This window comes from Neopsephotus bourkii, unplaced genomic scaffold (assembly GCF_033783945.1).
Source record: "Neopsephotus bourkii isolate Nb327-2 ecotype Australia unplaced genomic scaffold, CSIRO-AGI_Nbou_v1 NB_787, whole genome shotgun sequence".
Taxonomy (NCBI): Eukaryota; Metazoa; Chordata; class Aves; order Psittaciformes; family Psittacidae; genus Neopsephotus; species Neopsephotus bourkii.
The window spans coordinates 182,999-210,203 of record NW_026901283.1 but is presented as its reverse complement, the minus strand read 5'-3'; the positions used below and the strand labels follow the sequence as shown (position 1 = coordinate 210,203).

The 27,205-nt window shown below is 36.9% G+C and overlaps 1 protein-coding gene across 4 annotated transcripts in view; it reads left to right on the top strand.

The window, feature by feature from the left end:
* The window catches only part of PAPSS1 (3'-phosphoadenosine 5'-phosphosulfate synthase 1), a 44,886-nt gene that overhangs the window by 6,349 nt on the left and 11,332 nt on the right, over positions 1-27,205 (top strand). For 3 of the 4 annotated variants that reach the window (XM_061355180.1, XM_061355179.1, XM_061355182.1), the window contains exons 2-11: positions 681-795; positions 4,807-5,042; positions 6,453-6,591; positions 8,571-8,689; positions 14,750-14,863; positions 16,882-16,993; positions 20,465-20,670; positions 21,621-21,756; positions 23,177-23,445; positions 26,879-27,108. In XM_061355180.1, coding sequence (XP_061211164.1) covers positions 681-795; positions 4,807-5,042; positions 6,453-6,591; positions 8,571-8,689; positions 14,750-14,863; positions 16,882-16,993; positions 20,465-20,670; positions 21,621-21,756; positions 23,177-23,445; positions 26,879-27,108 — 1,676 coding nt within the window. Of the gene's footprint in view, positions 1-532; positions 557-680; positions 796-4,806; positions 5,043-6,452; positions 6,592-8,570; positions 8,690-14,749; positions 14,864-16,881; positions 16,994-20,464; positions 20,671-21,620; positions 21,757-23,176; positions 23,446-26,878; positions 27,109-27,205 lie in introns of those variants that run through there. The other variant, XM_061355183.1, reaches the window with a different exon arrangement.

The following is a 27,205-nucleotide window of genomic DNA, read 5'->3' as shown; positions in this document are numbered from 1 at the left end:
AAAATGTGTAACCATTTTTTTGTATGTGAAAATGTGTAATCATTACACATTACACAAGAAAATGTGTAACCATTACAAAAATCCCATCTTTAAAAGTAAATTCTTTAGCAAATCACTTAAAAATAGTACTTTATTTAAGCACTGAGAATATATAACTGGCTCAGTTCTGGAGACTGAAGATATAGATAAAGGCAGAATGGTTTGGAGGTGTGCCTGCTGAACTGAATGTTGGACCAGGCATGCATAGTCTGCAATGAAAAGGCCTCTTAAGAGTTAAAAATGAGCCAATGTTTGGCTGTTTTATGACAGAAACCTTTAGCTCAGAGAGGAAGAGTCCATTTGATCTTACCTTTAAATGACTTGAACACAAGTAGCGTCTAGCAGCTCATCTCTTTTTATAGTTGATTTTTCTTAAACAAGTTGTATTTGAAAGTAGTAATTGCCTAACCTGGCAATCTCAAGTTTCACTGAAAGAGCACAAGGGATGGGATTTGCTGTGGGTGGTTTTTCTAATTTCCTTCGTGTCCTTTGATCTGTGCTGCAGCTGATGGATTTAGTATTGTTTTTACTTCCACTGATCTGTCTTCAGGTCTTTCTTTGTGCCTGTGAAGAAGTTTCAGTTTGGTTTGCCAGCTCACCCTGTCAGACATTAAAGACCTAATCAGCTGCTTCTTTTACAGGGAATGCAGAGGGCAACCAATGTTACCTACCAAGCTCATCATGTCAGCAGAAATAAGAGAGGCCAAGTGATGGGAACAAGAAGTGGTTTTCGTGGATGCACAGTCTGGTTAACAGGTATAGTCACAGATTCCTGAGGATCTGTTATTCTTCTGAAAAGCTACTTAGCGGTAGCTCCTTCTGTTTCCTGCAAAGTTGAGTGTGGAATCTGAGATGCTGATGCAATTTTATTACTGTTTTTTAGGTAGACTAGGAAGATACCGCTCTGGGACAGATAGTAATTTGAGAATGTATCTTGTTCAGTGCTCTAGGAGCATTTTTTTTTTTAAATTTGGCACCGTCTATTGCTTAATTATGGTTGAGTTTTGACATGCATGGGGTTCTTGTGTGGTTTAACCAATTCTGGCTCTTCTTACTGTCCATTTAACCTATTAACAAATGAAACCTAACTTGTCTCCCCCATTCCCCAAGACTGTGTTCCTGAATCTTTTCTGTAAGGGTCTTTTCTCTTTAGAATGAACTTGTCTTTTTCAGTTGAAATAACGATTCAACATAAAACCTATGCCTTGGACAGCAACGGTGTGTTCAGGCAATGCATACTGGGAGTTATTTTTGAAATCAGCGCTGTATTTTTTTCATTGAATCGTTTTGGCTGTAAAAAAGGGGGTAAACAAATTCTAGAAGACACCTTTGTTTCATAACTGTGAGGGGATTTTTTTGTTCTGTCTTTCGAAGTTCCTTGAAGCTTCAACGTATTTCCTTTGGAGGTTTTTTTTTCCCAATTAAAATGGAAAAGAAAAAAATAGATATAGCAACGTGTTTATTTATTTATTATAGCAATGTTTAATTATTTTGTAAACCATTTAGAGCACTGTTGTATTGCGATACAAAAGATCTTCACAAAATATTAGAGAAACGTACTGCACTAAGTAAAATTTGTTTCTTTGGTAAAAGAATGGAGCACTTTGTCTCCCTATATCTGTTACACAGCTCCAGCATGTCTCAATGCTTCAGTGATCTGGTAGGTTGCCTTTCTGTTTCTCCTGGTAATTCATTAATATCCTTTTGAAAAAGGTCATGATAAAAATGTTTTCTCAGTTATCTACACAGCAACATTTTCCAGTCATCATTCTTTTAAAACATGACAGGCATTAAGATTACGTTTGTTTAAATCCCAGCTGTCAACTAAGTAGTTGTAACTAAGTAGTTAATTGTTCACTCTCCCCACCTTGATAGGACGAGGAGCAGAGTCAGGAGAAAAAAAGGTAAAATCCATGAGTTAAAAACAGTTTAATAATTGAAATGAAGTAAAATGCAACAACAATTATTGTAATGAAAAGGGGAGAGAGGAGGGAATAAAACCCAAGGAAAGAAAAATGATGTACAATACAATAGCTCACCACCATCTGACTGATGCCCAGCCTGTCCCTGAGCAGTAACCAGCCCCTCTCAGGCCAACCCTGCCCAGTTTGGGCATGAAGTGCTGTGACATGGGAATACCCCTTTAGTCAATTGGGTCAGGTGTCCTGTTTCTGCTCTCTCCCAGCTTCTCATGCCCCTCCTCACTGGCAGAGCATGAGAGACTGAGAAGTACTTGACTTAGGGTGAGCACTACTTAGCAATAACTAAAACATGAGTGTGTTATCATCATTGTTCTCAGACTAAAGCCAAAACACAGCACTGCACCAGCTACTAAGAAGTAAATTAACTCTATCCTGGCTGAAAGCAGGATAATCCCCAATTTCCTTTTTTTGTCAGGAGGGAGAAAGTTGATGGTAAAATACAGAAAAGTAGGAAGGCTGTAAGGTGTTAAGAAGAATGTGTCAGGGAAGCTGGATTGTTGATGTTTGAGCATTGATGTTAGGGAATGAAATGGACTGTAGGTATTGAAGTAAGCAATACTACCCATTCTACAGCTGTGCAATGAGTCATTGAAATGAGTCTTCAAAACCCTGTTAGGTTTTAGAATAAAAGCTGAAACAGTGGTGTACTCCCTTCGAGATTCTGTCACGTCACCAGTGTTCCTGGAGTGGGAGTGTACTGAAAGTTATTTTAGAGGTTTTCATTTTTAATTTTATTTTTAATTTTATTTTTCATTTTTAAACTCAGGTTTATTTGAGTTGCAGTAAATGTGTTGTTGAGTTGGGGTCCTAGTAAAAATGAAGAACAATATCAAAAAACAAAGAATGTATAGAAAGTGGGAAAGCATTACTTTAATGTATAACACAATATGCAGTTTTAGAGTGTAAATTATTCTAAAGACTTGTCAGATCAAAATCTAGTTTTAAAATTCATTATTATATAACATTACATTTTGCATTTCATTACACACTGGAGAGCAAGTGATATATGCTAGAGCATTTGGGTGAATAGCATGCTAGATGTGGGGACAAAAACTGCAAATCAAAGACGGCATCAATGAGAATTAAATTATGAAGTTGCTGGAATCCTAATTTGGACTGCCGTGATTACTTTCTAGGAAGGGGGTGTGTGTAATTGCTGCCAAAAGAAGACTGTTCTGTTTCTAGCCTTGCTTTCCTTTCTCGCTTTGCACAAGCTGTAGTGCTTGCCCAACCCAGCCTTGAGCTGATTCAACCTTAAGCTAAATCAGTGAACTTAACACAGCCTCCTCCCAAGCACAAAAAATGGAAAAAAAGTGTGTGTGGGGGGGTGGAGTGGGGGAGGGAAGAAGATGAGCAAACTGATTTGGCTAAGGGGCACCAGAGGTGTTGGAGTAATAGAGTGGAGATAGGGGAGGGCAAGAGAGCAAGACCTCCCCTTTCATCATGTATAGCTGTTGCTTTTTTCAAAGTTACAGGTAAGCAGTGAGGCAAGAAACCTATGTCGTCCAAGAAAAAGTAGATAATTTTTATAGATGATGATAGGTCATTATTCACAACTCCACGTTTTTTTGTTTTGAGTGTGAGCCAAACCATACTGAAATCTGTGATGGTTGTGGGGGCTTTCCTTGAGAGAAGTGTGGGCTTAAGTTCTTATGTAGGACTTGCCCTGGGATGCGCATATTCTTATGTTTTCAGTAGACTGCTCTGCACCTACTGGATATTGAGTGAAGAAGGAACCAGTGCAATGACTCCATCTTTAAATTATCCTAAACTATTGAAGGTGTCAAGGTTTCCTTTGCACTTCGTGTTTTCTTAGAACATGCTTGTTTTATGATTGTGATCCTTTGCTGCAAAGGTCTTAGAAGTAATACCAAACTGATGGAGTTTTATTTTGTTTTTTCTCGTCTGCTTTGTCTAGAATGAATCTTAACCACCACTAATAAAGATTTTTCTTCACTCACTAGTGCTAGTTTATTTAGACTGGCATTACCCTTATTTTTTTACAATTTTACTTACTCAAAGAATTTGTGTTATCTTATGAAGATTTGTGTTTGTGTCCCATTTAGCAGCTGATTGCTCAGTATAAGCAGAAGTATGTGCTCCAGATAAACTCCTGAAATCTAGTCTGGAAAATTATTTAAACACATTTGCAACTTAAAGCAAACAGTAAACTTTCAAGTGCCAGCAAGACTTCTGAATTGTTTAAAAGTTTGTTGCCTAAGATACTGAACTGGGCTTAAGTTTAGTATGAAAATTGTCTTTGCTTGTTGCTAACACATTTCAGTTAGTAGAACACGAATGCGAGTCTTGAATAGGCAAGTTTTATTGTGTCTGTCGTGTCTAATTCAGTAATGTTATTCTGCAAGGAGTAAGAATAGTGTGATCTGGTCCCATTTCTTATGTTGACTGGAATTCAGAGTGAGATCTTCCTCTTCTGATATAAACATAACATCTTAATTGTGTTTGGTTTCCAAGTTTAGTTTGTTCAGGTAGTATCAACTGCCACCAGCAGCACTGGGAATGTGCACAACCTCTGTAAGTGGCAGCAACTCTCAAGGCCACACTGTTCTCTGATTCTTATGGCACACTTAGCTTTGTGCCTTACTGTCCCTATACCTATTGTCTGTGTAAAAGGCACTTGGTGAGTGTTACAGGTAAGCATCTCTGAAAGGCATCGCTGCTGATGCCTGTCACTTTGGGTTTTTCACACTAGCAGTGGTAAATGTAATACAGTTTGCCCTAAGTTGTTTCTGTGCTTATGTAGTTATACTATTGAATATTCTAGGTCTGTCTGGTGCTGGGAAGACTACAGTGAGCATGGCACTAGAAGAGTATTTAGTATGCCATGGCATTCCATGCTACACATTGGATGGTGATAATATTCGCCAAGGTCTTAATAAGAATCTTGGTTTCACACCAGAAGATAGAGAAGAAAATGTCCGTCGTATTGCAGAGGTTGCTAAACTTTTTGCAGATGCTGGTTTGGTGTGCATCACTTCCTTCATCTCTCCTTATACTCAGGTAAATATGAAAACCCTCTAGATAAAGTATAGGAAAAATACAAAATGTAACTCAGTGACAGGAATCCCTCACTGAACTTAGCCAGGATCAAATACTTGCTTGACTTTTTCTTTTTGTCTTTTTTTTTTTAAGGACATTTGTGCTTTCTAGAGATGCTTATTCAAATGTAATTATTCATTATTCAAATGTAATTATTCATTGTTCATTATTTAAATAAGAAACATTAATCTTAAATATAAAAAAAGTTTGCATTAGTCTTGTAACTGGAACTAGTCTTCAGTCTGTTAGACAGAATTTACTAATCTAATATAAGGAACAAATGCAAAAGATAGTCCAAGAAAGAGTCTCAAAATTACAATGTCTTGTTTGAGCCATGTAGATTCCAGTACTTTATAAAGAACAGGTATACGCTTAACCCGAAGACTCACTTAAATTTTTTAAAAGCATTTTTTCCTCTAGTGAATGAATAGTGTGAGCTGTGTTTTACTAAATGGCTTAAGGGAAAAATGCGTAATTGCCCATAATTATTTTTATTTTATTTCATTCTGTGTCCAACATAACGTTCAATAATACTGAAAATTAACCTAAATCCGTGTTTACATTGTTTTGTGAACTTTTTTTTTTTTTTTCTTACCTAAGAACTCGGGAGAGACAAAGTGAACAGCAAGTATCTTGAAGATACTTAAAAGTATCTTGTAAGCTGCCTGGGGCTGTAGCTTACATGTTTCACAGCGTGAGAAGATGTTACTTCTTTGGTTATAGTGGTACAAACAGTTTTTGCAATGATAAATTGGGAAACTCTAGTTCCTGCAGTAAAATACAGGTCTTTAGATGTAAGACTAATAATAATAATGTTTAATAGATTATTTAGAGTGGATTTTTGAAAGTGTTTTGTTCTCTAACTGAAATTCGCCAGATGTATGGCTTGATCAAGCATTGAAACAAATAAAATAATATTTGAAGTATACAAGTCTTGTCAGATGAATGAATGTAGAGAAATCTGGTGCTCTGGAGAGAACGTGGTCGTATCAGGAATAGCAGGTAATATCTCCTCTGAGTTAAGCAGATGTAAAAGTTAGGAGTGTACTTAAAGATAGGGGCAGGTACAGAAAATTCTGCAGTGTATGCCTGGGTTGGGTGTTGGGTGTTTTTTATTTAATTTTCTTTTAATAAATCAGGTTAATGTAAAATACCTCAAATTTTCATGTCAGCTTTTACCATGTGGTGACCTGTAGTCAGACTGGTATAGCTTGCAGGACATCAGTTGATCAAATCATGTTTCTTTTTTCAGACTTTGAAACTTGCTTCCATTTTACTGCCTGCTTCTTTAAAAAGAGCTTTGAAAGCAGAAAGACAGTCACAGTATGTGGGTGCAGTCTTTTATTTATTTTTTTTCCTGTTTTCTGTCAGGATCGTAATAATGCCAGACGAATTCATGAAGGGGCAAGTTTGCCTTTTTTTGAAGTATTTGTGGATGCTCCATTGCATGTTTGTGAGCAGAGAGATGTTAAAGGACTCTACAAGAAAGCCAGGGCTGGAGAAATTAAAGGTGAGCCTAGGTGTAGTCACATCCTTTCATACCTGAAGCATTGATGTAGTGTGACTCCAGATAGGTGAATGTGCTGAAGTCTGTACCACCCTTAAAAGCAACATGGACTGGGGACAGGACTGAGCAGAAAATTGTATCAGCTATTGCAAGCTCTTACAATTGAGGATTAGTCTGTCCTTTGTGTGTCCGTTGACTAGCTAAAAAAGAGCCTGATTCTTTATAAAGAATTGCATTAACAAGAGTTACTTCTTCCAGAAGGCAAAGCGTCATCTCTCTCTTTCTGTAAATGCCATTAAGAGAATTTCTGAAGACGCTTTTTGAAATTAGGGTTCTGTGCTAGTGCCCATGAAAATGACTTCATATCCCCAGCCTCAGATCAAGATGTAACTACAGCCTGCAATAAAAAAAAGCCTAAATATGTGATCACTCATTGCAAATACTGTTTCATATGCTTCTTTACTCTGTGTTATATCATAGTTTGCAGAGGCTGATGACAGCAATTTTTAAAGTAACCGTTTTCCTGAGCTGGGTTTACTGATGTTGTAATGATGAACTCGGCATTTATCAAAAGGGTTATAAAAATTCAGGAAATCTAAGACATTGCACATGGTTGATTGATACTTCTAATGGTACCAAATATGTCCTGTGAAGACTAGGAATAAATAAGGCTGACCTAAGGTTTGCTCAGAATCATAGCAAGGTGGCTTGAGATGGCACGGTACAAATCATAGAATCAAATAGGTTGGAAAAGACCTTTGAGATGGTCAAGTCCAACTGTTACCTCAGGACTACCATGTCTGTACAGAATCTGTATTTGTGCTGTAGAACTTCCTCAATACTTCGTGAAGTTTACAAGCTCCATAATGGAATTGTGTTGCTTTAAAAGTGGTAGTGAGGTATACAGTGGCTGAGTATGTTGCAAGTGGGTCTAGCACTGGCTGTATCTTATAACCCATCTGATATATGAAGGATGAAAATTAAATGAACTTGCCTGTTCACAGAAATGAGCAATTGTCACCACCTTTTTCTCTGGCTATGGTAATGAGATACTTTGTCCCCTGTTCCTACTGCTCCTAAAACCAGATAAAGTATACAGGTTTTGGTACAGATATTGGGTTTTATTTATCACACGAGGTACTGGAGCAATCCTTTTTGTTAGGTGCGGAATTATGCTACTGATTTTCAGAGTATTTAAGACTAAAGTGAAAAACTCAGTTTTAATGTTTGTAGTTGTGCAGGATGCAGATGTTCAGTGGCTGTAGCTCAGCTGATATTTCTGCTGCAGATATGACTTGTAAACCTTACATGCTTTGCCTTTAGCTTTGATTTTTTTCCTCCTTGTTTATGTATGGTCAGTCAGAATTTCCTCTTCTTCAAATCAGATTGCTGGCCAGAACAAGCTCACTGTAGTTTGTAGTGCCTGTGGCAGTAGTTGTTACAACTATAGCAAACACACACGTACTTCATATTAATAGCTAGCTTAAAATGGATATATTAGCTGAACTGAGCCAATAGATGTCGGAATTTCCTACTCTTCCAAGTACTGCCTGGTGTCATGATTGTAAATTCACCTCTATAGTAGTTGTTGGACATCATGCTTTGTGTTCAGACAAACCCACAACATCACAGCTAACGGTGAAGGACAGCTGATGAATGACTGACTCTGTATGTACACAGTTCTACTGCCATTGCTTCTTTCTTTCTTCACAGTAAAAATCAAATAACTCGCCAACAAAAATGAGCTATGTATTTGCTGCAGAATGCTAAAGTTTGATGCAGTCATGTAGCAGGATTAACAGATGGTATGATTAAGAAAAAAACCTGTTGATTTCCCTAAGAAATGCTGTATTAAGACAGTTAAAACCCTGTGCTCTTGCCTGCTGTGTTGGTTTATATCTAGAAAACTGTCTAAGAACATTGTTAAAATGGAGTAATCCTTTGCGAAAAGTTGCTTAAGATTTTTGTCTTGCATTCTGTAGGTTTTACGGGGATTGACTCGGAGTATGAAAAACCAGAAGCCCCAGAGCTTGTGCTGAAAACTGATTCCTGTGATGTGAATGACTGTGTACAGCAAGTTGTGGAACTTCTTCAAGAAAGGGTGAGCAGAAATGCTGATATATCTTAGTAACTTTTTTCAAAACATTTGTGCCTGTAGTCTGAATGTATGTTCTAGGAAAAGCAAAGAGAGTTTTTAAGAGTTAAAGACTTGTTCATCTTTAAAACAAAAAAGGCAAACAAACAAACAAAACCCCTCAAACCACCCACAAAAAACCAGACCAAAAAACCCCCCAAAAGCAAAACAACAAAAAACAAAAAACCCAAACCTTACTAAAAGTGAAGGCTACCATAAGATGGCCTCTTGAAACCAGACTGCCAGAATTGCTAATCTTCATATAGAAGAAATGTCTCCATACATTCTTACCTATAGTCAGTGGGTAATGAGCAGATGACGTCTCAAACGATTATTTTAATTTTGATACTCCAGCAGACAATTATTCATGTGTTTTGTGGTGGGTTTGTTTGTGTGAGGTGGAATATTCTGGAAATTTAGGGTGTAGCTTTAGTAAAGCTCCCTTCCAACCCAAAAGGTTCTGTGCATCTATATTTTTACCCTAATGCTCATGTGAATGTTTTTTGGGGAAAAAAAAAGGAGAGTGCCGTATCAGAGTCCTGTGTATGGGAGGTTACAGTTCCTGATTGTGGGAGGCCCTGTGCCTCCTGCTCAGAAGAGCAATTCACTGAGTTTCATAATTGTAGAAACCAATGTTGTGTGTGCCGAGATGGTGATTCCCAAAGTCCTGTGTTAGCATGCTTGGTTTACAGTGATGAATGCTGGCTCCTAGCCCAGTCAGCTTAGCTCTGTCCTTTGCTTAAGGCACATCTTAGCACAGATTTTTCTTTCTTTGTAGACACCAGTCTCATGAATGCCAAGGTATCTTAGTGGTTGCTTACTTCAGTGAAAGACAATGAAACCAAGGCAAGGCTGAACAGGCATGTCTTGTTCTCATGCCATCTTAATTCAGTGGCACCTTGAGAGTATAACTTCTGTAGGTTTCCTTTAGTTGGAACAAGCTGTGTCTGTGATGTTCTTGAATAATCCATTGTGATTTGTAAAGAAAAAAGGCCATAAGGAAGCAGTATTAAAAATAATTTGTGGTGTTTGTTTTGTTTCAGTAGCTGTGGAAAAGTTTGGGAAACAATCCATTCAAAGTGTTGGTAATCCTTGAGTTTCATGGAGTGTTTTTATATACTAGTTCAGACAATAGTGGCAGAAGAGAGAAGACAATTGGAACTGTGTAAGTGCTATATTGTGGCAGAGATAGATATACATACAGAAGTTTATTAACCAAGAATTTGAAACACAGCTTTTTGTAGGTAGTAGAATTAGTTGGTTCTTAGAATTTTTCATATTATTTGAAAAGAACTCTGAAGGAAATTTAGCAGGAGTTTTCCAAAACTGTGTTCAGGCCTTTATGGAAGAAAAAGGGAGGTAACCATGCAGAAAAAGGAGTTATAAGCAGATACTGAATCTGGAAAGTTCTTGTGTGGTATAACTTGGTTTTGAGGGTCATCTGGCTTGGTTTCTTTGCACGTAAATGCAATAGGCACTTGAAAGTTCTTCCTAGGGACCTAGAGTTCAAGGTACTGATGGCGTATCTCCTGCAGCTACCAAGTGTCACCCCCAGCTGCTTTCAGTACTATACACACTTCTTTTCTTTCCTTTTTTTTTTTTTTTATCCCCCCCAACAGAAAGACTTCTGTGGCTTTTGAGCTTGATAAGTTTGACTTCAAATCTGCTGACGTTTTCTAGTGGAGTCAGACAAGCCTAGTGCAGGTGTTTGGCTATAAAGATTTAATTGGTTTTGTTCTTGTTTTTCCTGTCAACAGATATAGCTGACCTAGCCCATTGTACAGTTTGTATTTCCTTACTATGGATTAAATTCATTATTTAGCCTGGAAAGTATTTTCTGAAGAAGTCATAGTTCAGAAATGCCACCTTTCCTGTTAAGGAAGTGCAAAATTGTACAAGGAAAGAGTTGAATTTCCAGTAGGTAACTTGAAACTTTGAACTTTGAGCTTTTAAAAAAAGTCCCACACTTACAGATGTCAGTTTATGGCAGCTCTGCAAATACCATCCCCTAAACTGGAATTTGATCACACCCTTCTTCTACTGTTTAGATCAATCCATTGGGTGTGTATAAAAATTGTGTCCCTTCTTCAGTCTCCCACCCATCCCCCAACAGTTACAGACAATTTCCTATTTAAGCTTGGCATTACACTGGTGTTTGGGAAGGTGCTCCTCATGGTTACACAGTGCTGGTTTCCTAAGCTCTGTTCACACAATTGCCTGCAATTGTATTTAAATTCTGTACTTTGGAATGGTCAGAAGTAGGAATGCAGTAGAAGCTAAGGCTTGTGCTTGGAAGCCAGTCTCTTCCTCCCCCCCCCCCCCTTAAGATGCAAACTTTGACTGTGGTGGGTCTTGGAAAATACATATAGATGTGTGAGACGAACTGGTTTTCATAAGATGTGAGTGAGTTGGGTGGGAAGGCACCAGGGTGGTCAGGGACTGGCGCATATTGCTGTAAAAGAAAGGCTGAGGGGAACTGGACTTGGTAAGCCTGGAGAAGAGAAGGCTAAAGGAGATCTTGCTGGTTTTAGCACTGCAGTGAGAGAGTATAAAAAAGACAGATTAAGGCTTTTGTCAGAGGTACACAAGGGTAGGATGAGGGGCAACAGACATGAGATGAAACATGGGAAATTCAAGCTAGGAATAGGGGAATAATACATTTTTACTGTAAAGATGATCAAATATTAGAACAAGTTTTTCTGAGAGTTTGTGGGTGTTCCATCCTTTCAGATATTCAAAACTTGACTGGCCATGTCCTGAGCAGCCTGCTGTACTGGATCCAGTTTTGAGCAGGAGGCACGACTAGATGACCTTTGCAGGTTTCCCCATAATTCTCAGATTAGGCTAATGGTTACTTTGTGTGAGAAGCTGCGGGGGGAAAAAACCCCACTCTGTGTAAATTATATGCAAGATTATACTATTAGTTTTATACTATTGCACTGAAGATTTAAACACTTAACAAGAAAGTTGTAAGCCAGAGTGTGCAGTATTAAGCTTCTAAGCATAATTAAAAAAAAAAAAAAACAAAAAAAAACCACCTTAGTACTTAACTTTTGTGCTTCCCACATTAGTGAAACATTGATTTCTTCTTACGCTTAGGAAAGTACGTAGAACTTCCTGTATTTTAAGTTACGGAATTCCTGTTTATGAAATATGTCTGCCTTGGTTGTGATTGCTTTCTTCTGAAAATACACTACTGAATGTTATAGAAAAAGATTTCAGTAGCTCAACATGGTTAACCCACCCCCCCCCCCCAAAGGCATGTATAATTTTGGAGTTGTTATTAAAAGAACAAACTCCAGTTACACTGAGTTGTGTAATCATTAAATACTGTGATGGTGTTGTTTTTGTTATCTATTCTGCTTTCTTCTCTTCTTTTTAACTTCTGGGGCAGGGCACAGACAAGGTTTTGGTTCAGAGTCACTCTGTTAATCGCACAGTGGCTGGGCAACAGTCATCCAGGTAGTTCCATTGACTGATAGGTTTGTATGAGTTTTTAGTAGATGTTTTCATTCAAATGATTTAGATTGATACAGATGTACTGTGTAAGCTAAACATGACTTATTTTGACCAAAATAAATGTGTAAAGGTGTCTTTACACATTTGGGAGAAACAGCAGTGAATGCTTGTGGTCAGAAATTCCTCTTGTTGGCACAAGAGGAGTAGTTTTTTATGGCTTAAGTGAATTTAAGAAGTGGTAGAACATAACATAATGGGCAGAGGGTTTCAGTCCAGAAAAGTGAACCCCTCTCTGTTAAGATCACAGCTGTTATTGCATTTTTCAGTTTTCCCTGTACATAAGGTACTCACAAATTTGCCTGCAAGCTGTAGGTACCAAAGCAGTAATTATTATAGTCACAGAAATACATCTGTTTTTTCAATATATAAATAATTCAGTGGCCTAACACCTTAATTAATATGAATTTGTAAGACTAGTAATTCAGTAATATAAATTGGATTTCACTTGTGGATTCCCATCTGCTGGAAACTTGCCTGGAGGCCCTTTCTTTACAGTATGTTGAGGATGTTTGACAGCACTAGCAAAGAACCTACCATAGCAGCCTAAGGAGGCAAATTCCCAAAAAGCATATCTAGGTTATTTTTTTATTATTTTGCTGGTTTTGGTATGAATGTGTTGAGAAATAATAAATGTTGAGGAATGTTGTATAACTTGTCTTTGGTAGAATGGACTTCTGAGAAGTTATTACCTTAAAGTGGTCACTAGATGGCTTGCTAGCCTAGAATTTTCTTAAAATTCATACAGTTTAAAGACCTATGGATTCCTCTTTTTTAAATATCTAAGATTTTTTTTATGTCTGCAAAGGATTCTAGGTTTAGTAGGCCTACAGATTCTCTAAATGTCTCACTCAGTGTTGCTAGAACTATCTTCAGGCTATCTATATCCTTATAATGTGGTAGGTTGTTGGCAGAAACTGCATTGTGAAATCTTTTTCTGTATTTTTTTGTCCATTAGTGTAACACTAAAACCAGGATATTTGAGTAGACCTTTTTAATAGTCACATGTGTTTTCAGCTTTTGATGGTTTGTAAAATTAGAACGTTCTAGCATGGTAATGAGCTACGCTCCAGAGGGGAATCTTTGGTGAAGCAGCATAATGTGTACTCAGTCATTATACTTGTAAGGTCTGGTGTTCTTTACAGCAGGCAGTGCCTTCATTTGAGGAGTGTGAGAGTCTGCTACAGCTCTCCTGGGCTGTAGTGCTGCTGCTCTGGCAGAAAAAAAAGAAGGCAAGTTTTGCCTAGCTTACTACCTAATAAAATCAGCTTCCCAAATGACGTCTGATATGTAATGGACTGAGCTTGTAAAACACAATTGCTAAGTGCTAGTTTAATTTGTTTTCCTTTTGTTTGCCTTTGGAGGTATGAATTATGTAACAGCCAGTGAGACTTGCCATGTGTTTTTATGCCTGCAGTCATTTTATCTCCCACTTGCTTTCATCATCGTATTCCCTTTGTTTTACTTTCCATGGAGGTAGTGCCTAATATCTGATAAATGCTTGGATAAGCAGTTTAAAATGCCCAGGCAAACTTGGTTTTTCCTGCAAGCATACCTGTGTACATTGAGAAAATAATTTCTTTATTCTTGATATGGACCTGTTTATATTTTTATATACTTTGCTCTAAAGGTGAGTTTTGGTTTTTTTCCTCAGAAAGTAAAGCATTACTTCAAAAAAATTTCCAAAACTCTGAAAAACATTTTTTTAAAAAGAACCATCAGCTGGTTTTACTGACTTTTTTTTTTTTTTAATGATTTTATCCTTATATTCAGTATCTTATGAGAAGTGTAAAGTCTTGAACCTTGACTGTCGTGGATTCTTGTCTTGTTTAAAATATGTGAAGGAAAAGTGAACTTTTTCCAAATTAAGAAAAATCTATATTTTGTGGGCTTCTGGTTATAAGACTAGATTTCAGTTAATTGTATATATATATATACAGATGGGTTCTCATTTAAATGTTCTGTTAGTATGTAGATTAGGACACTGGTTTTGTATCATTAGCTGTAGGTAATACATTTAGATTGTACTCTGTATCAATCACTTTTATTTGAGAGGGTTTTTTGTACTCCATGTTACCGCTTCTAATGTATATCGTGTAGTAAATGGCTCAAATTTACAAATGCACCCTGTCTGAAACATCTTTTTATTTCTTTAGCAAGTATAAAAGTGTAGTCTTCCTTTCTGCTGTAGATATTGTAGGCATTAATAAGTCATAAAAACCGCATTTAATTCAATAGGTAAAATATTTTCTAGGAAAATTTTATATGGGGTACTAAAGATACAGGAAAAAAATCACTTGTCAGAATGTTTTACTTGAATTATTAAAGCTAGCAGCTTGGCTAGCAATATATCATAATCTTGGAACACTGCTGACTTTTAAATGAGTAAAACAATGAATAAACTCTTGCTACAGAGTAGTGCAACATTAGAATTTTACTTCTTGACCATGTGTTCAGAGTCCAAGAAACATTCTGAGCAAACACTAAGTTCTGTTTGTTCCTTTTATACAGGATATTGTACCAGTGGATGCCTCTTACGAGGTAAAAGAGCTTTATGTGCCAGAAAACAAGCTACAGTTGGCCAAAACCGATGCAGAGTCTCTGTTAACCTTGGAAATAAATAAGGTATTGTGTGTTTAGTTATCTCACTGATGAAGTTGAAATACAATCTGTTGCCCAGTGGAAGGAGATGAAGTCAAAATAGCTGTACTGCTTACGGAATGTATCTTGATATACTTTTCCCCCCTCTCTTCTTGGGAGAAATCACAGCATCTGTGTTTTCTTTAGTCAGTTACTAGAGATAGCAATTGAATCTTTGTATTTTAATACATTATGTCTGCTATAGTGTTATTTAGTTTATCCTAAGCCTGGAGATTGAATTTACAGTGCTTTCCTCCCACACATCTACCCCTCTCCCCCAGTCTATGGTGCAAACCGTGCCTGGCATGTCTTGTAGGAGTAGTTATTTCTAGAATAACAATAATGTTTTTTTTTTTTTGTTTTATTTTCATGTTATTTATTGATATTTATTTTATTTTATTTTGAATTGTAATTACCTAGAAATAAAAAGGAAATCAGTTACTGCTTCTTGATTATTCATGTTGGTAACCTTCAGCTGAAAGATAGTGACCTTTGTATATACCAGGCTCAAACAGCTGCAAATTTAAGTCTACAGAGAAGTGATCATATCTATTTTATTGTTTTGTGGTTGGTATTGTTTTTTTGTGGTGTTTTTTTTTTTTTTTTCCTCCCTCTTTCTTCCCCATTAGAACATGTTCATGCTACTTTTCTGGCTTCCTGCAGAGAAAACATGAAAAGCATGGATTAACTTATCAACTCTGTTCTTATTTTGGTCAAATGCAATATCTTCCAACTGAAATAAATTAGACAAAGGTGCTTCTGGCTCTGTTTCTGTTCTACCTCATCATCTTTTTGAAAGAGCTGTGCCTAAACACACATCCAGTGCTTGAGTTTTTTCACTGGCTTTTTGACACCATTACTAGAATTTAAAGCTAAGCATTTGGTCTAGGAGCTGACTGAGCTCAGAGTTCACCCTCTGCAGTAAGTGACTTGGTTTTGAAGGACTGAGACAACATACCAAGCACTGCAGTAAATAGCCTTAAAGTTTGCCTAGCGTTCTACTACTAATAAATTTTAATACTTGCTTCAACTGCATCTTACTAGATTCACATATGTGTTTATAAAACTATTGCTTTGATGGGGAATAAATATTTAAGATCATGGTTAAATTTTCTTAGTGTCCCATTCTAAATTGTTCCCCCTTCAACCTAGAAAATCTAGCAAATCCTTTCCCTGTGCACCCCCAACCTAGTAGTTTGTTAAAATATCAAGCAAGTGTATAACATAAACTTGGCAAGAGAACGCGTGTTGTATCAGCATAAATTAAAGAGTGTAATAAAATTAGTCATGCTCTTTGAAAGAGACTTGCACAAGCAAAGCCTGTCCTTGTCAAAGACTTGACCAGGTCTTAGTAATGCACATGCAGAAATAATAGAGGCCACACAATAAGTCATAGTGTGACTGCTTAAATGCTAAGGAAGGAAATTCCCTGTGAGCTGATACCTCTTAAACTAAACTAAGTATTAGTCCCAAGAGAATTTTACTTCTGGATTGTCTCACTAGTTTCTGTAATAGAAATTGTCTTTCCAGTCTGTTTTAAGATGAGACCTATTAATATTCAACCCAATAATTCTGACTTCTTTTTTTTTTTGTGGTAATTGTATATGTTGGGTTTTGGGGTTATTTTAAACCTTTTAGTTATCTTGCTTTGTTAAAAAATCAAATGCAGGTGGTACTTCCTAATTAAGTTGAACTTTATCAGACATTTACAAATAAAGTTTGTTGTGGTTTTGTTGGCTTGTTTTTTAACACATGGACATTTGATCTAGTGTAAGGACTGGAAAATAGCCAGAAATATGAACAGTGAGGAGTAAGTTGCTCTTTTTTCTTAATTGTGGACACTTTGAAGTCTTTGTGATTAAAAACTGTAATACTGAGAAATTTATACCATCTGTGTTTTATGGGTAAATTATGATCTATTATGATTAATCATGAGACCTGATGTAAATTAGCGAGCAACAGCTTTTATTTGCTGTAAGTCTATTTCTCCATTTCTTCACAAGGTGGATATGCAGTGGGTGCAAGTGCTGGCAGAAGGCTGGGCAACACCCCTAAATGGCTTTATGAGAGAGAGAGAATACCTACAGTGCCTTCACTTTGACTGTCTCCTCGATGGTAGGGTAAAAGTTACCATTTGTAAAACTGAGCAAGATAATATGACTTTTGAAATGTTGTTGCTGCTTTGCTGCTTAGTGGTGATGTGGTAACATGTTGTCATGCTTGTGCACAACATGGGGTAAAGGAATATGATACAACCATCCATTTAAAACTTGAAGTTTTTTTTTCTTTCTATACCTGTATCGTGTTAGACTTTGAATGTCTTGCCTTTTTGCCTTTACAAATTATTTTTCAAATATTTTAATTTTTGAAAAACATTAAAATCCATGTTTATAATTTGTTTTGAAGAAATTGATTTTAGAATTTAGAATTTAATTTAATTGCTGTTTAGATTTGTGTACTAAAAGATTTGTTCCATAGCAGTAATGAAGGGAAGGACAGCAAACTGACTTGAGGGCTGGAGCCATTGCAAGTATTAAATCAGAATTTGAGGAATTGACTTGAGCATGGACAATTGTCACATATAATTGAGTTACTATAACTTAGTAATTATCCTGTGATAATTTAAATGAATATATTTTAATTTGCATTACCAACTGACTAAGAGCAAGCGTTAGTTAAGAGCAAGCGTTAGTTAAGAGCAAGCGTTAGTTAAGAGCAAGCGTTAGTTAAGAGCAAGCGTTAGTTAAGAGCAAGCGTTAGTTAAGAGCAAGCGTTAGTTAAGAGCAAGCGTTAGTTAAGAGCAAGCGTTAGTTAAGAGCAAGCGTTAGTTAAGAGCAAGCGTTAGTTAAGAGCAAGCGTTAGTTAAGAGCAAGCGTTAGTTAAGAGCAAGCGTTAGTTAAGAGCAAGCGTTAGTTAAGAGCAAGCGTTAGTTAAGAGCAAGCGTTAGTTAAGAGCAAGCGTTAGTTAAGAGCAAGCGTTAGTTAAGAGCAAGCGTTAGTTAAGAGCAAGCGTTAGTTAAGAGCAAGCGTTAGTTAAGAGCAAGCGTTAGTTGAGAGCAAGCGTTAGTTAAGAGCAAGCGTTAGTTAAGAGCAAGCGTTAGTTAAGAGCAAGCGTTAGTTAAGAGCAAGCGTTAGTTAAGAGCAAGCGTTAGTTAAGAGCGTCAAGTGATAGCATCCTTGGGTTTTGGAACTTGATGGCGATCCTTTGTCATTTTTCATTTATTCCTTTTTGAAGGCTGTTATACTTGAGCATTTTAGGGTTTTTTTTCCACTCTCTGTATCAAAGAGGAGCAGGAAAAATTCCTGTCTCTCCACTTTGTTTTGCATTATTTTTCTGCTGGAGACCAAACAGCAGGAAAAAAAAATAAATCATTTGTCTTTTAGTTCTGTGATCCAGGTATCTGTTGTCCTTACATTTTCTAGTTCCCTTTTCTGTAAGTCTCTTGGATACTATCATAGGCAACGTAATGCCATCCTGTTATCTAAAGTTACTGTTTTGGACTGCTAGTTTTGTTTTCATTTCTTTTGCCTTCTGTGTGTCTACCCAGGTAAAATGTATTGTGCACATGACATGCTTTGCATTCAGCTGCTAAAATAGCTTGTAGCTCCTTATTCTGCTCTGTAGTCTTTTGTAAATCAGAATTTTTATAAGGCTTCTAAGACCTGATATAGGTGACTTTTTCAGATATGGCAATATTACAAGTTTTTAAACTGCCCTTGCAGTTGTTTTTAGTACTTCATGTATGCAGCAAAAAATTTGAGTAATGAAATATAACTTACTGATGGAAAAATTTTTCAGTCCTAAGCTTCAACAGAACGGTCATATTTCTCTACATGCTACTATATTTCCTCTTAGGTATCTACTACAACATTTATCAATGAGAACCTTTTGGAAAAATGTGATTGCCTTAAAGCTGCTTTGCTACTTGAAGCAGTGACAATGGTTAAGTTAAAACAACACTGTGAAAGTTTCCTCCTTGCTAGATCCTCACAGCAGCAGTCATTTTTCCAAGGTTTTGATTTTTTGAAGAGGGCAAAATTGTTTAATACCTACAATGCATCTCTTCCTTTGGGCTCTAAATGGAATGTTCATACTGACTGACTTGTTCGTTATGGAGGTCAGTGCAGGTGTGTTGACACTCTGACTTTAAAGCTTAAGTTATCTGAAATAGTTTTAAGCTGACACTGTGCTCATCTGTGATTTACCAAACTCACCTCACTACTTCGCCTCAGTTTCTCATTTGTGCGATGTCTGAAGGCAAATGTCAAAGATACTATATATTGGCTATTGGTCACTGACAAAATTGGAATAATCAACAGGTCTGAGATGTCTTCACAGTTTGAAATATTTATTTACTTGTTTGCAAAGCAAAAGGGTTTTTTTAAGTTATCAAGATGTGGTGGCAAATCACCCTCCCTGTGAGTGTTGCCAAGCTTAATCTTATGAAGTAGTTTAAAAGTAATTCTGAGCAAGTTCAAAACTGAACTTAGGAGGAAATGTGCAGCATGCTTTTAATTTTGCACAGTGAAGGAAGGGGACCTGCTTTTCTCTTAAACTTTTCATCCAACTTCATAATTTTGAACTTCCTACCAAGTTCCTTAAAGTAAAATTGAGAGAAAGTTGCAAAAAATGTATTGCTCAAATAACAGGGAAATCAGCCTTACTTGCTTAGAGTATTGGCCTCATTAAGCCAATGGCAAACCTCCCATTAACGTAAGGGGGCTCATTGCCTTTCTCCTGGAGACCACCCAAAGGTTTTGCAATCTTTCAGCAAGTGTGTGCTCATTAGAATTCAAGCCTTTGTATGAGACTCGCAGTACTTACTCCACTGGGTTTCTCAAATCTCACTCTCTTGTAGACAAGAAAAACAAGACTTCCAGCATCTAGCATTAAAAAATGAGGACCACACATAACTTTAAAATTCAGAAACATTGGTTTAGCTTTAGAGCTAGCTGGTAAGCTTTCAGCTTAAAAAAACTGTGTGAAATGTCTGTCTCACCAAACAGGGCTTTTTTTGGAAGTACTTGTGCTTGAATCAGAGTATAGTTTTAAGTAAACACCCAAAGTCACCTTTTGAAATAGTTGAATTACATATGTTAACTACTAGATTTGGCTGCTTCTACTGCATTGAACTTTTCTTGTGGACCAAAAAGTATGGCTACTGAGAATGGTATTTCATTTTTACTCATTATCGTGTCCTGTAACGGTCTTGCCTAATATTTTAGATAATCTGTTTAAAGATGTCAGTTATGTATTTCTGCTTGAACAAGATAATTTGAGATCCCCAGAAATCAATATCCTCAGTCTAAATAGTGTGCAGCTGTAAGTACTTCCTATTTTCAGTACTTTATCCTTTCTCAGATCTCAGTGCTTGTATATTTTTATAGTTCACATATCCTATGCAAGACTTCTTTCTAAAATTTGCTTGTAACCCCTGTTAAAATAGTGCTTGAACTGTCTGTTGTGTGATACAGCCTAGACTGTAACTTGTTAGGAAGGTAAATTTTCATAGTATCGTTGATCACTATTACTAAGGATAAAGGTTTTTTGTTGTTTTTTTTTTTTTTCTTCTTCTTCACTCTGTAGGGGGGGTTATTAATCTGTCAGTGCCTATAGTGCTAACAGCTACCCAAGAAGACAAAGGAAGACTGGATGGGTGTACAGCAATTGCACTGGTGTATGAAGGTCGTCGTGTGGCCATTCTCCGTAATCCTGAGTTTTATGAGCACAGGAAAGAGGAACGCTGTGCTAGGCAATGGGGAACAACATGCAAAGAGCATCCCTATATCAAGGTATGTCTTTAAAAGTTGAGGATCTAATCCTATTAGCTGTAATGTTTGTGGGACTGCAGAGTAAGTGAAGCTGATGTCTGTGACCAGTGTATTTCAACAGCAAAACTACTTTGAGAACCTGTTAAAACATAGAGCAGAAACAGAGGTGACTTTTTTGCTCTATGCAGCTGATGAATAATCTGCACTCAGTGTGAAAATCTAATGTCAGTATGCACACATAAAATGAATTCAGAATGTACTGTAGAATCTGCTACAGAAGAGGGAACTTTGCCCTCTAGTTTGCCTAGAAAAAAATCCCTCTGTGTAGCTGGATGGACCATCAGAGCTCCTTAATCAGCAAATACATGCATTGAGAAAGCAAGAAAACTTCTGTTCTGAAGAAGAATTCTAGTGAATGTACAATATATGTTGCCTTGTAAAATGCAACTGTGAAATAAAGCCAAAAGCTATCCTACTTCTGATTTTATTTATAAAGTGGGTGAGTAGTTAATCAGAACTGCTTTACTTGTTACTTTTATTGCTGAACAGAATCTTGTCTGTGAGGCCATACTGAAACTGCGTTTGCTTTGGTCAACTACTATAAAGTGTTCAACTTCATTGTACTTAATAGGCTTTCCAGACATTTTCTCTTTTTGTCATGTAATAATGTTGGTAAAGAATGCTGCCTACTTGTATTTCTATATATTTAAAAAATGCCTTTCTTTTGAAAGAAAGGCATATACCTAGTGAAGATTTGTGCATCTCTCCTGCACCATAATATATCTGGGCTATGTTCCAGTGATTTCTTTTTTATTTATTTATTAATATAAATTGACACTTGACTTGAGACTGTCAGATAAAAGTAACCCACAACTCTTCCCTTGGTAAATATATGTCCCCATTGGAATGCTCTAGGTGCTCAGGAGAAGCTGACAACCAGTCATACCAAAGATTTTCCTTTCTTTTCTTAGATGGTTATGGAGCAAGGGAACTGGCTTGTAGGTGGAGATCTGCAGGTCCTTGATCGTATTTATTGGAATGATGGACTTGATCAATACCGTCTCACTCCAACTGAACTAAGGCAGAAATTCAAGGAAATGAATGCCGGTGAGTAAATTTTTCTTGTTCTATTTCTTCCTGCAGAGATTTATCCAAATGTCTGCTGCCTCCGGGGCTAGCATTATTCCAAGGATGAAGATTTTGAATGCTCTCTTAGGAGGCATTCTTTGCCTTTTACTGGTATTAATTTTTATGATCTCGGACTTTTCATTGCCTAAATACACAAGAGGAGCTGCTAATGCCTGAGATTTTGAATTTTATCTTTTCATGTGTGCTAGACATGTTAGTAATGCAAGAAAAGGTAATGTCAAAATATGGTAGAATGGGATTTAAAAATTATCAGATTTGTCTAAAACTGTGGAGGTATGGTTGAGTGCTGAGCTTTCATGCTCTTCTATTTTTAAGTCTGTTCCACATTACTCCTGGGGAGCAAAGCTTATGACAGTAATGGAAGTAGACTGGTGCAAAGTGGAATGTGTCACAATTAAAAACTGTAAGTTAACCACTGATTTATATTGCAGAAGAAACAACAGTTTTTCTCACTAAAGAGTTGTGTTAGATAAATCAGAGGCTGAGTAATATTGCAAAGCAGAGCACAATCACACATACCACCTTCATTGTGACAGCAATTGGCTGGCGGCTGATAAGCACTTCTTAAGTGTAAGGAAAGAGATTAACATCAGGAATGCAGGCTGAGATTGGTCCTGAGCTCCTGTCTTCTTTCAGCGTGGTCAGTATTTCTAGGATATGCTAGTTTATGATACTTAGCTACCCCCTAAATAAATACATTTGATACCTGAAAAAAGCCAACCCAACCACAAAACCCTGTTCTCTAAATGTCGTTAGTTTCTTTTTGGAAAAGCTCTCGGTTATGGTGATTTTGCTGTCTTGCAGGGAACCTTAGTTCATCTTTGTTTGCAGAAGGAAGACATCCCAGTTGTGTCAGGGTTTTTCATCAAGGGGTTTGTAGTACTTTGGAGGAGTAGTTAGCCTTGCTTTGTTCTTACTGTGTGTAAACTCTACTAAGCTGTTTAGGTGAAGGAAGCTTACTAAGGCGCATTAAATCCCCTTTTATTTATTTTGTTGCAGACATGTCAATTTGATCTCCCGATCAAACATTGATCCTTTAAGACTAAGTTTGATTTCTTCTTACAATTTAACATGTAGTATATGTTCATGCAAGTGGAAAATCCAAAGAGAAGATTATAGCCATTGGAGAAAGTAGAGTAATTCTGATGAAATCTCAAAATGAAGGAAGCTGATGTATAGGGGTGTTTTTGTATGGTAGTTTTTTATTAGTTTTGCTTATTGAGCATAATGATTCTGTAATAATTCATAATCCTTTAAAGGCCTGTGACTACTGCTATTTCAGAGGATAGTACCAGTTGAAGATATTTCAATGGTTGCACAACTCCTGCTAAAATAACTTGCTTTTCTTATATCTTTGTCTGTTTGTTTTTCTCTGTAGATGCTGTCTTTGCATTCCAGTTACGCAACCCGGTGCACAATGGGCATGCTCTTCTAATGCAGGATACTCATAAGCAACTTTTGGAACGTGGCTACCGGCGCCCAGTTTTACTTTTGCATCCACTTGGAGGCTGGACAAAGGAGGATGATGTTCCCCTCATGTGGCGCATGAAGCAACATGCTGCAGTACTGGAGGAGGGAATCTTGAATCCAGAAACAACAGTGGTGGCTATATTCCCTTCCCCCATGATGTATGCTGGACCAACTGAGGTAAACACATCAAGAGTTTAAAACAAAAGCAAACCCCTTTGATAGTGCACTAAAGTAGTTAATGTTATGCCTGACAATTGTGCATTGTGGGTTTTTTAGTGGAGAGAGGAGGCTAATTTTCCTTGGGAAACCAGACTGTCAAAGCTACCTCTATCATCAACAAAATATTCTTCTGTGAAGAAACATCTGTATTGTAGGATGTTGCTGGAAATGTAGGAGACAATATTGGGTTTATGCGTTCCTTTCTTTACAATTATAAGGGTATGATAATGAATTAATTCTTCCTCCTTTTTTACAGTCCTTTTCAGAAGGAATTGTGAGATCTGTTGACATACAAAGTAGTTGTTCTGAATGTTAAATACTTAAGTTTTATGACTGTTAAACAAGAAGTTTGTATGTTGGGGGGCTGTACACAAACTAGAAAAAAAGAGTGAGCTTTGTTTATTTTTTTGCAAACTTAATTCAGAGAGAATTGTTTCAAGGCTTTGTATGAAATAATTTTTTGGTAACACTTTATTTTGAAGCCAGGTCTGGGGTTGGAATCCCTAGAGGTTTGTGGGAAGCAGTAGAGAGAATAAATGCTCTCATGTGAGGGCAGTTCCTTTAGGGGATATTGGTTCTCCATGTCATTACTTTCTTTTTTTTTCTTTTCTTTTTCCTTTTTTCCTTTTTCCCCCTACCACCACCCCTCTCCATGTGTCACAGGAAGTTCAAATTCTGACCGGGCTCAAGAGGTTAACTTTGTGGTAGCTTTTTGGTACAAGATCTCACTACTGGAATGAAATTTTAGGCAGGTGTCTGGCCAAACTGAGCTTGCACTGCCTTTCAGTCCAGAGGAAAAACCGTAGTCCAAAGCTAGCTGAGGCATGTTGAGTGAATTACTGTGGGGAATGTTGTATGTTCCACATAGACTTTTTGTGGAAAGTAAAAGAAGTCTTCTACTTCAGTCTCCTGTTCATGAGTGTATGAGGAGGAACAACATCCTCAGTCTTTATTCTAAACAGAATAAGTTTCCTCCTAAGCTATACATCATTTCCAGTAGCCTCAGAGTACACCCTGACAATAATGTTTGTAGCCAATTAATAAAAGATATTCTTCCTTTAATAATTTTCCATGGGTCATTTAAAAGACATTCTTGCCAAGATTGTTTCTGTAGCACAAGTCTCTACAGAACAGCAAGCAGTTGTTAGTGTGGTTATCTACAGGATGGGTGAGGCCTTCCAGCCTGTGAAGATTTTAATGGACATGTTTCATAAGGATCAGTTTAGCATTTTTGTATTTTTAACATTCCTTGTAGTTACTTGGAAGAAAAGAAAGTTCTGTAAGAGAAAGTTCTGTATCAAAATGTAATAAATTCACTTGCTTAGGAAAGTAAGTGTGTTCTGAAGTAGTATGCATGTGTAGAAATGGGACAAGAGCTGCTGCTTTTAGGTCTCAGACATGTAGTTTACATTGTTATAAATTGTCTTAGTCAAATAGCTTAACTTACTCAAAAATGAAGTTCTTGTTACCCAAACTGAAACTTAAATTTCTTAACTATGCTAGAATTGTTTCAGGAAATATGCTGCTAGCTGCTGTGGTATGCTGGAATTTACTGTGTATGGTCCACTCTGTACTTATTAAAATTATTAGCACAATATAGACAGTTCCTTACCACCCTATATGCTTGAATAGCAATGTAGTGGGTAATGCCTGTCTGTGCTCAAGATGAAAACTAATACCAATAGTACCCTTATAACTCATGGCTGGTTCCAGATTTCATTATTTGATTTACAGGACTCTGTCCATATTGACTACAAAACTTCCTCCTTGATGGTTCCTAAAATGGTTATAGAACTAATGTAGAGCTAACAGTTACTACTTTGTAAAATCACTTTTGAGCCTGTTGCTTAAGGCTTGTTAACATAGAACAGCAGGCACAGTGACTAAAACATGGTTTTGTTTTATGTAAAGATTTGCGGTAGGCAGATGCAAATTTTTTTGTGGGTTTTTTTTTTGTTTTGATTTTTTGTTTGTTTTTATTTGTAATGGAAAGAAAATCTATTCATCACATTGTCCATTTACTACAAGGTAGTGGCAGCAACTTTTATCCTGTGATTTGTGGGGTTTTTCCTTTCTGCCTCCCCCTTCTTTTTTAATTTTTTTTCCCCTCGACAGTTGTCTGTTACCTTTTAACTTGGGAAGCTATTTAACACGGTGCAGTTACTGGATAGGCCCTTTAGTTTTGTGTGAAAGTAAGGCTGAAACATAGAAGAAACTACTGTTAAATATTTGCTGATTCTTTAAACTCTTCTCTGAGTATCCTTTGGCAGATACTAAGCTGTATAGATGGTATGACAATTCTTTTAGGGAATGCTTCCCAGTATGAGATGAGAACAAACTGACATTTCCTGAAGTGGCATGCCTTTGTTAACTAAAGTAATGTAATAGTTATTTAACTTTTCCTGTACTGTGCAGTTATTTTTTTTCTATAGAAAGTGTTACAGATATCAAAATGAATTTAAAAAAATTCACCAGCAGTCCTATAACATAGTAAGTCTAGAAGCTGTCGTAAGTGTGACCTACCTAACGGTCTAGGGTCTAGTAAATACTGCAAAAAGTCCTTGGGAGAAAAAAATCATCTGGCCATATTTCATAAAAGATACGTTTCTAAATAATTTGAAAGTATTTCTTTGTAGGGTGTGGATGATTGAATATAGTCTGCAGAATTCCCTTTGAAGTATCTTTTTATTTTTTGCCTTCAGTATTAACAGAGATATGAGGGGGGAAAAAAGTAAAGATCAAGTTGTTAGTTATGAAACCACTCATTTTGAAATGTGCAGTGGGTAATGTGGAAAAGCTGTTTGTCAGTATTTACAATACTTCAGATACTAGGTGGAAGGGAGTTGGTGTATCCAAGCAAAAATTCAGCAAATCTTTAAGTTTCTGATTTTGACGTTGGTTCTTCCTCATTTCATGCCGAGGTGTTAGAAACAAGTTATTTCCAAAACGGACTAAATATTTACTAAAGGTGGAGTTGCCTTATCATTTTTCATCTTAGAAGCTTGTGGTACGAGTAGGCAGACTTAGTGGTCTGAAAGCCTGTTCTAAGCATTCATATGCGGTATATACCTAGTTCTTATGTCCTTTGGATGTTAATACTGACACAGATTAAGTGTCGAAGCCCTTCCTTGAACAACATCCTTGCCACGTGTACCAGGTACAAATGCAGACCATGGGTAATTTTTCATTTTTAATGTGTAGAGAGGTTGGTTAGATCACTCATGAACGCTGTGTTTAAGTAACGTATCTTCTCTTTCTTCCGTTGAGATGGTTTGGCAGCTGCCTAAGTGTGATTAGGGAAAAAGTGGTAATTATACAATGTATGTACATTTTAAGGGTTGTATTTTGACCGTTTTCTTCTGTTAACTGTTTTTCCCTGTGTCTGTTCTAGGTTCAGTGGCACTGTAGATCACGGATGGTTGCAGGGGCTAATTTCTACATTGTAGGACGAGATCCAGCAGGGATGCCACACCCTGACACTGGGAAGGATCTGTACGAACCGACCCATGGCGCAAAAGTGTTGACAATGGCTCCAGGCCTCCGAGCACTGGAAATTGTACCCTTCAGAGTTGCAGCCTATAATAAGAAAAAGAAGTGCATGGATTATTATGACTCTGATCAGTAAGTTGTATTTTTGTTTTAAGACTTTTTGAGCAATAGCTGCCTTTTACTCCTCTACCCACATAAAAAAAAAAATTGTTTTAAATTAAATTCATAT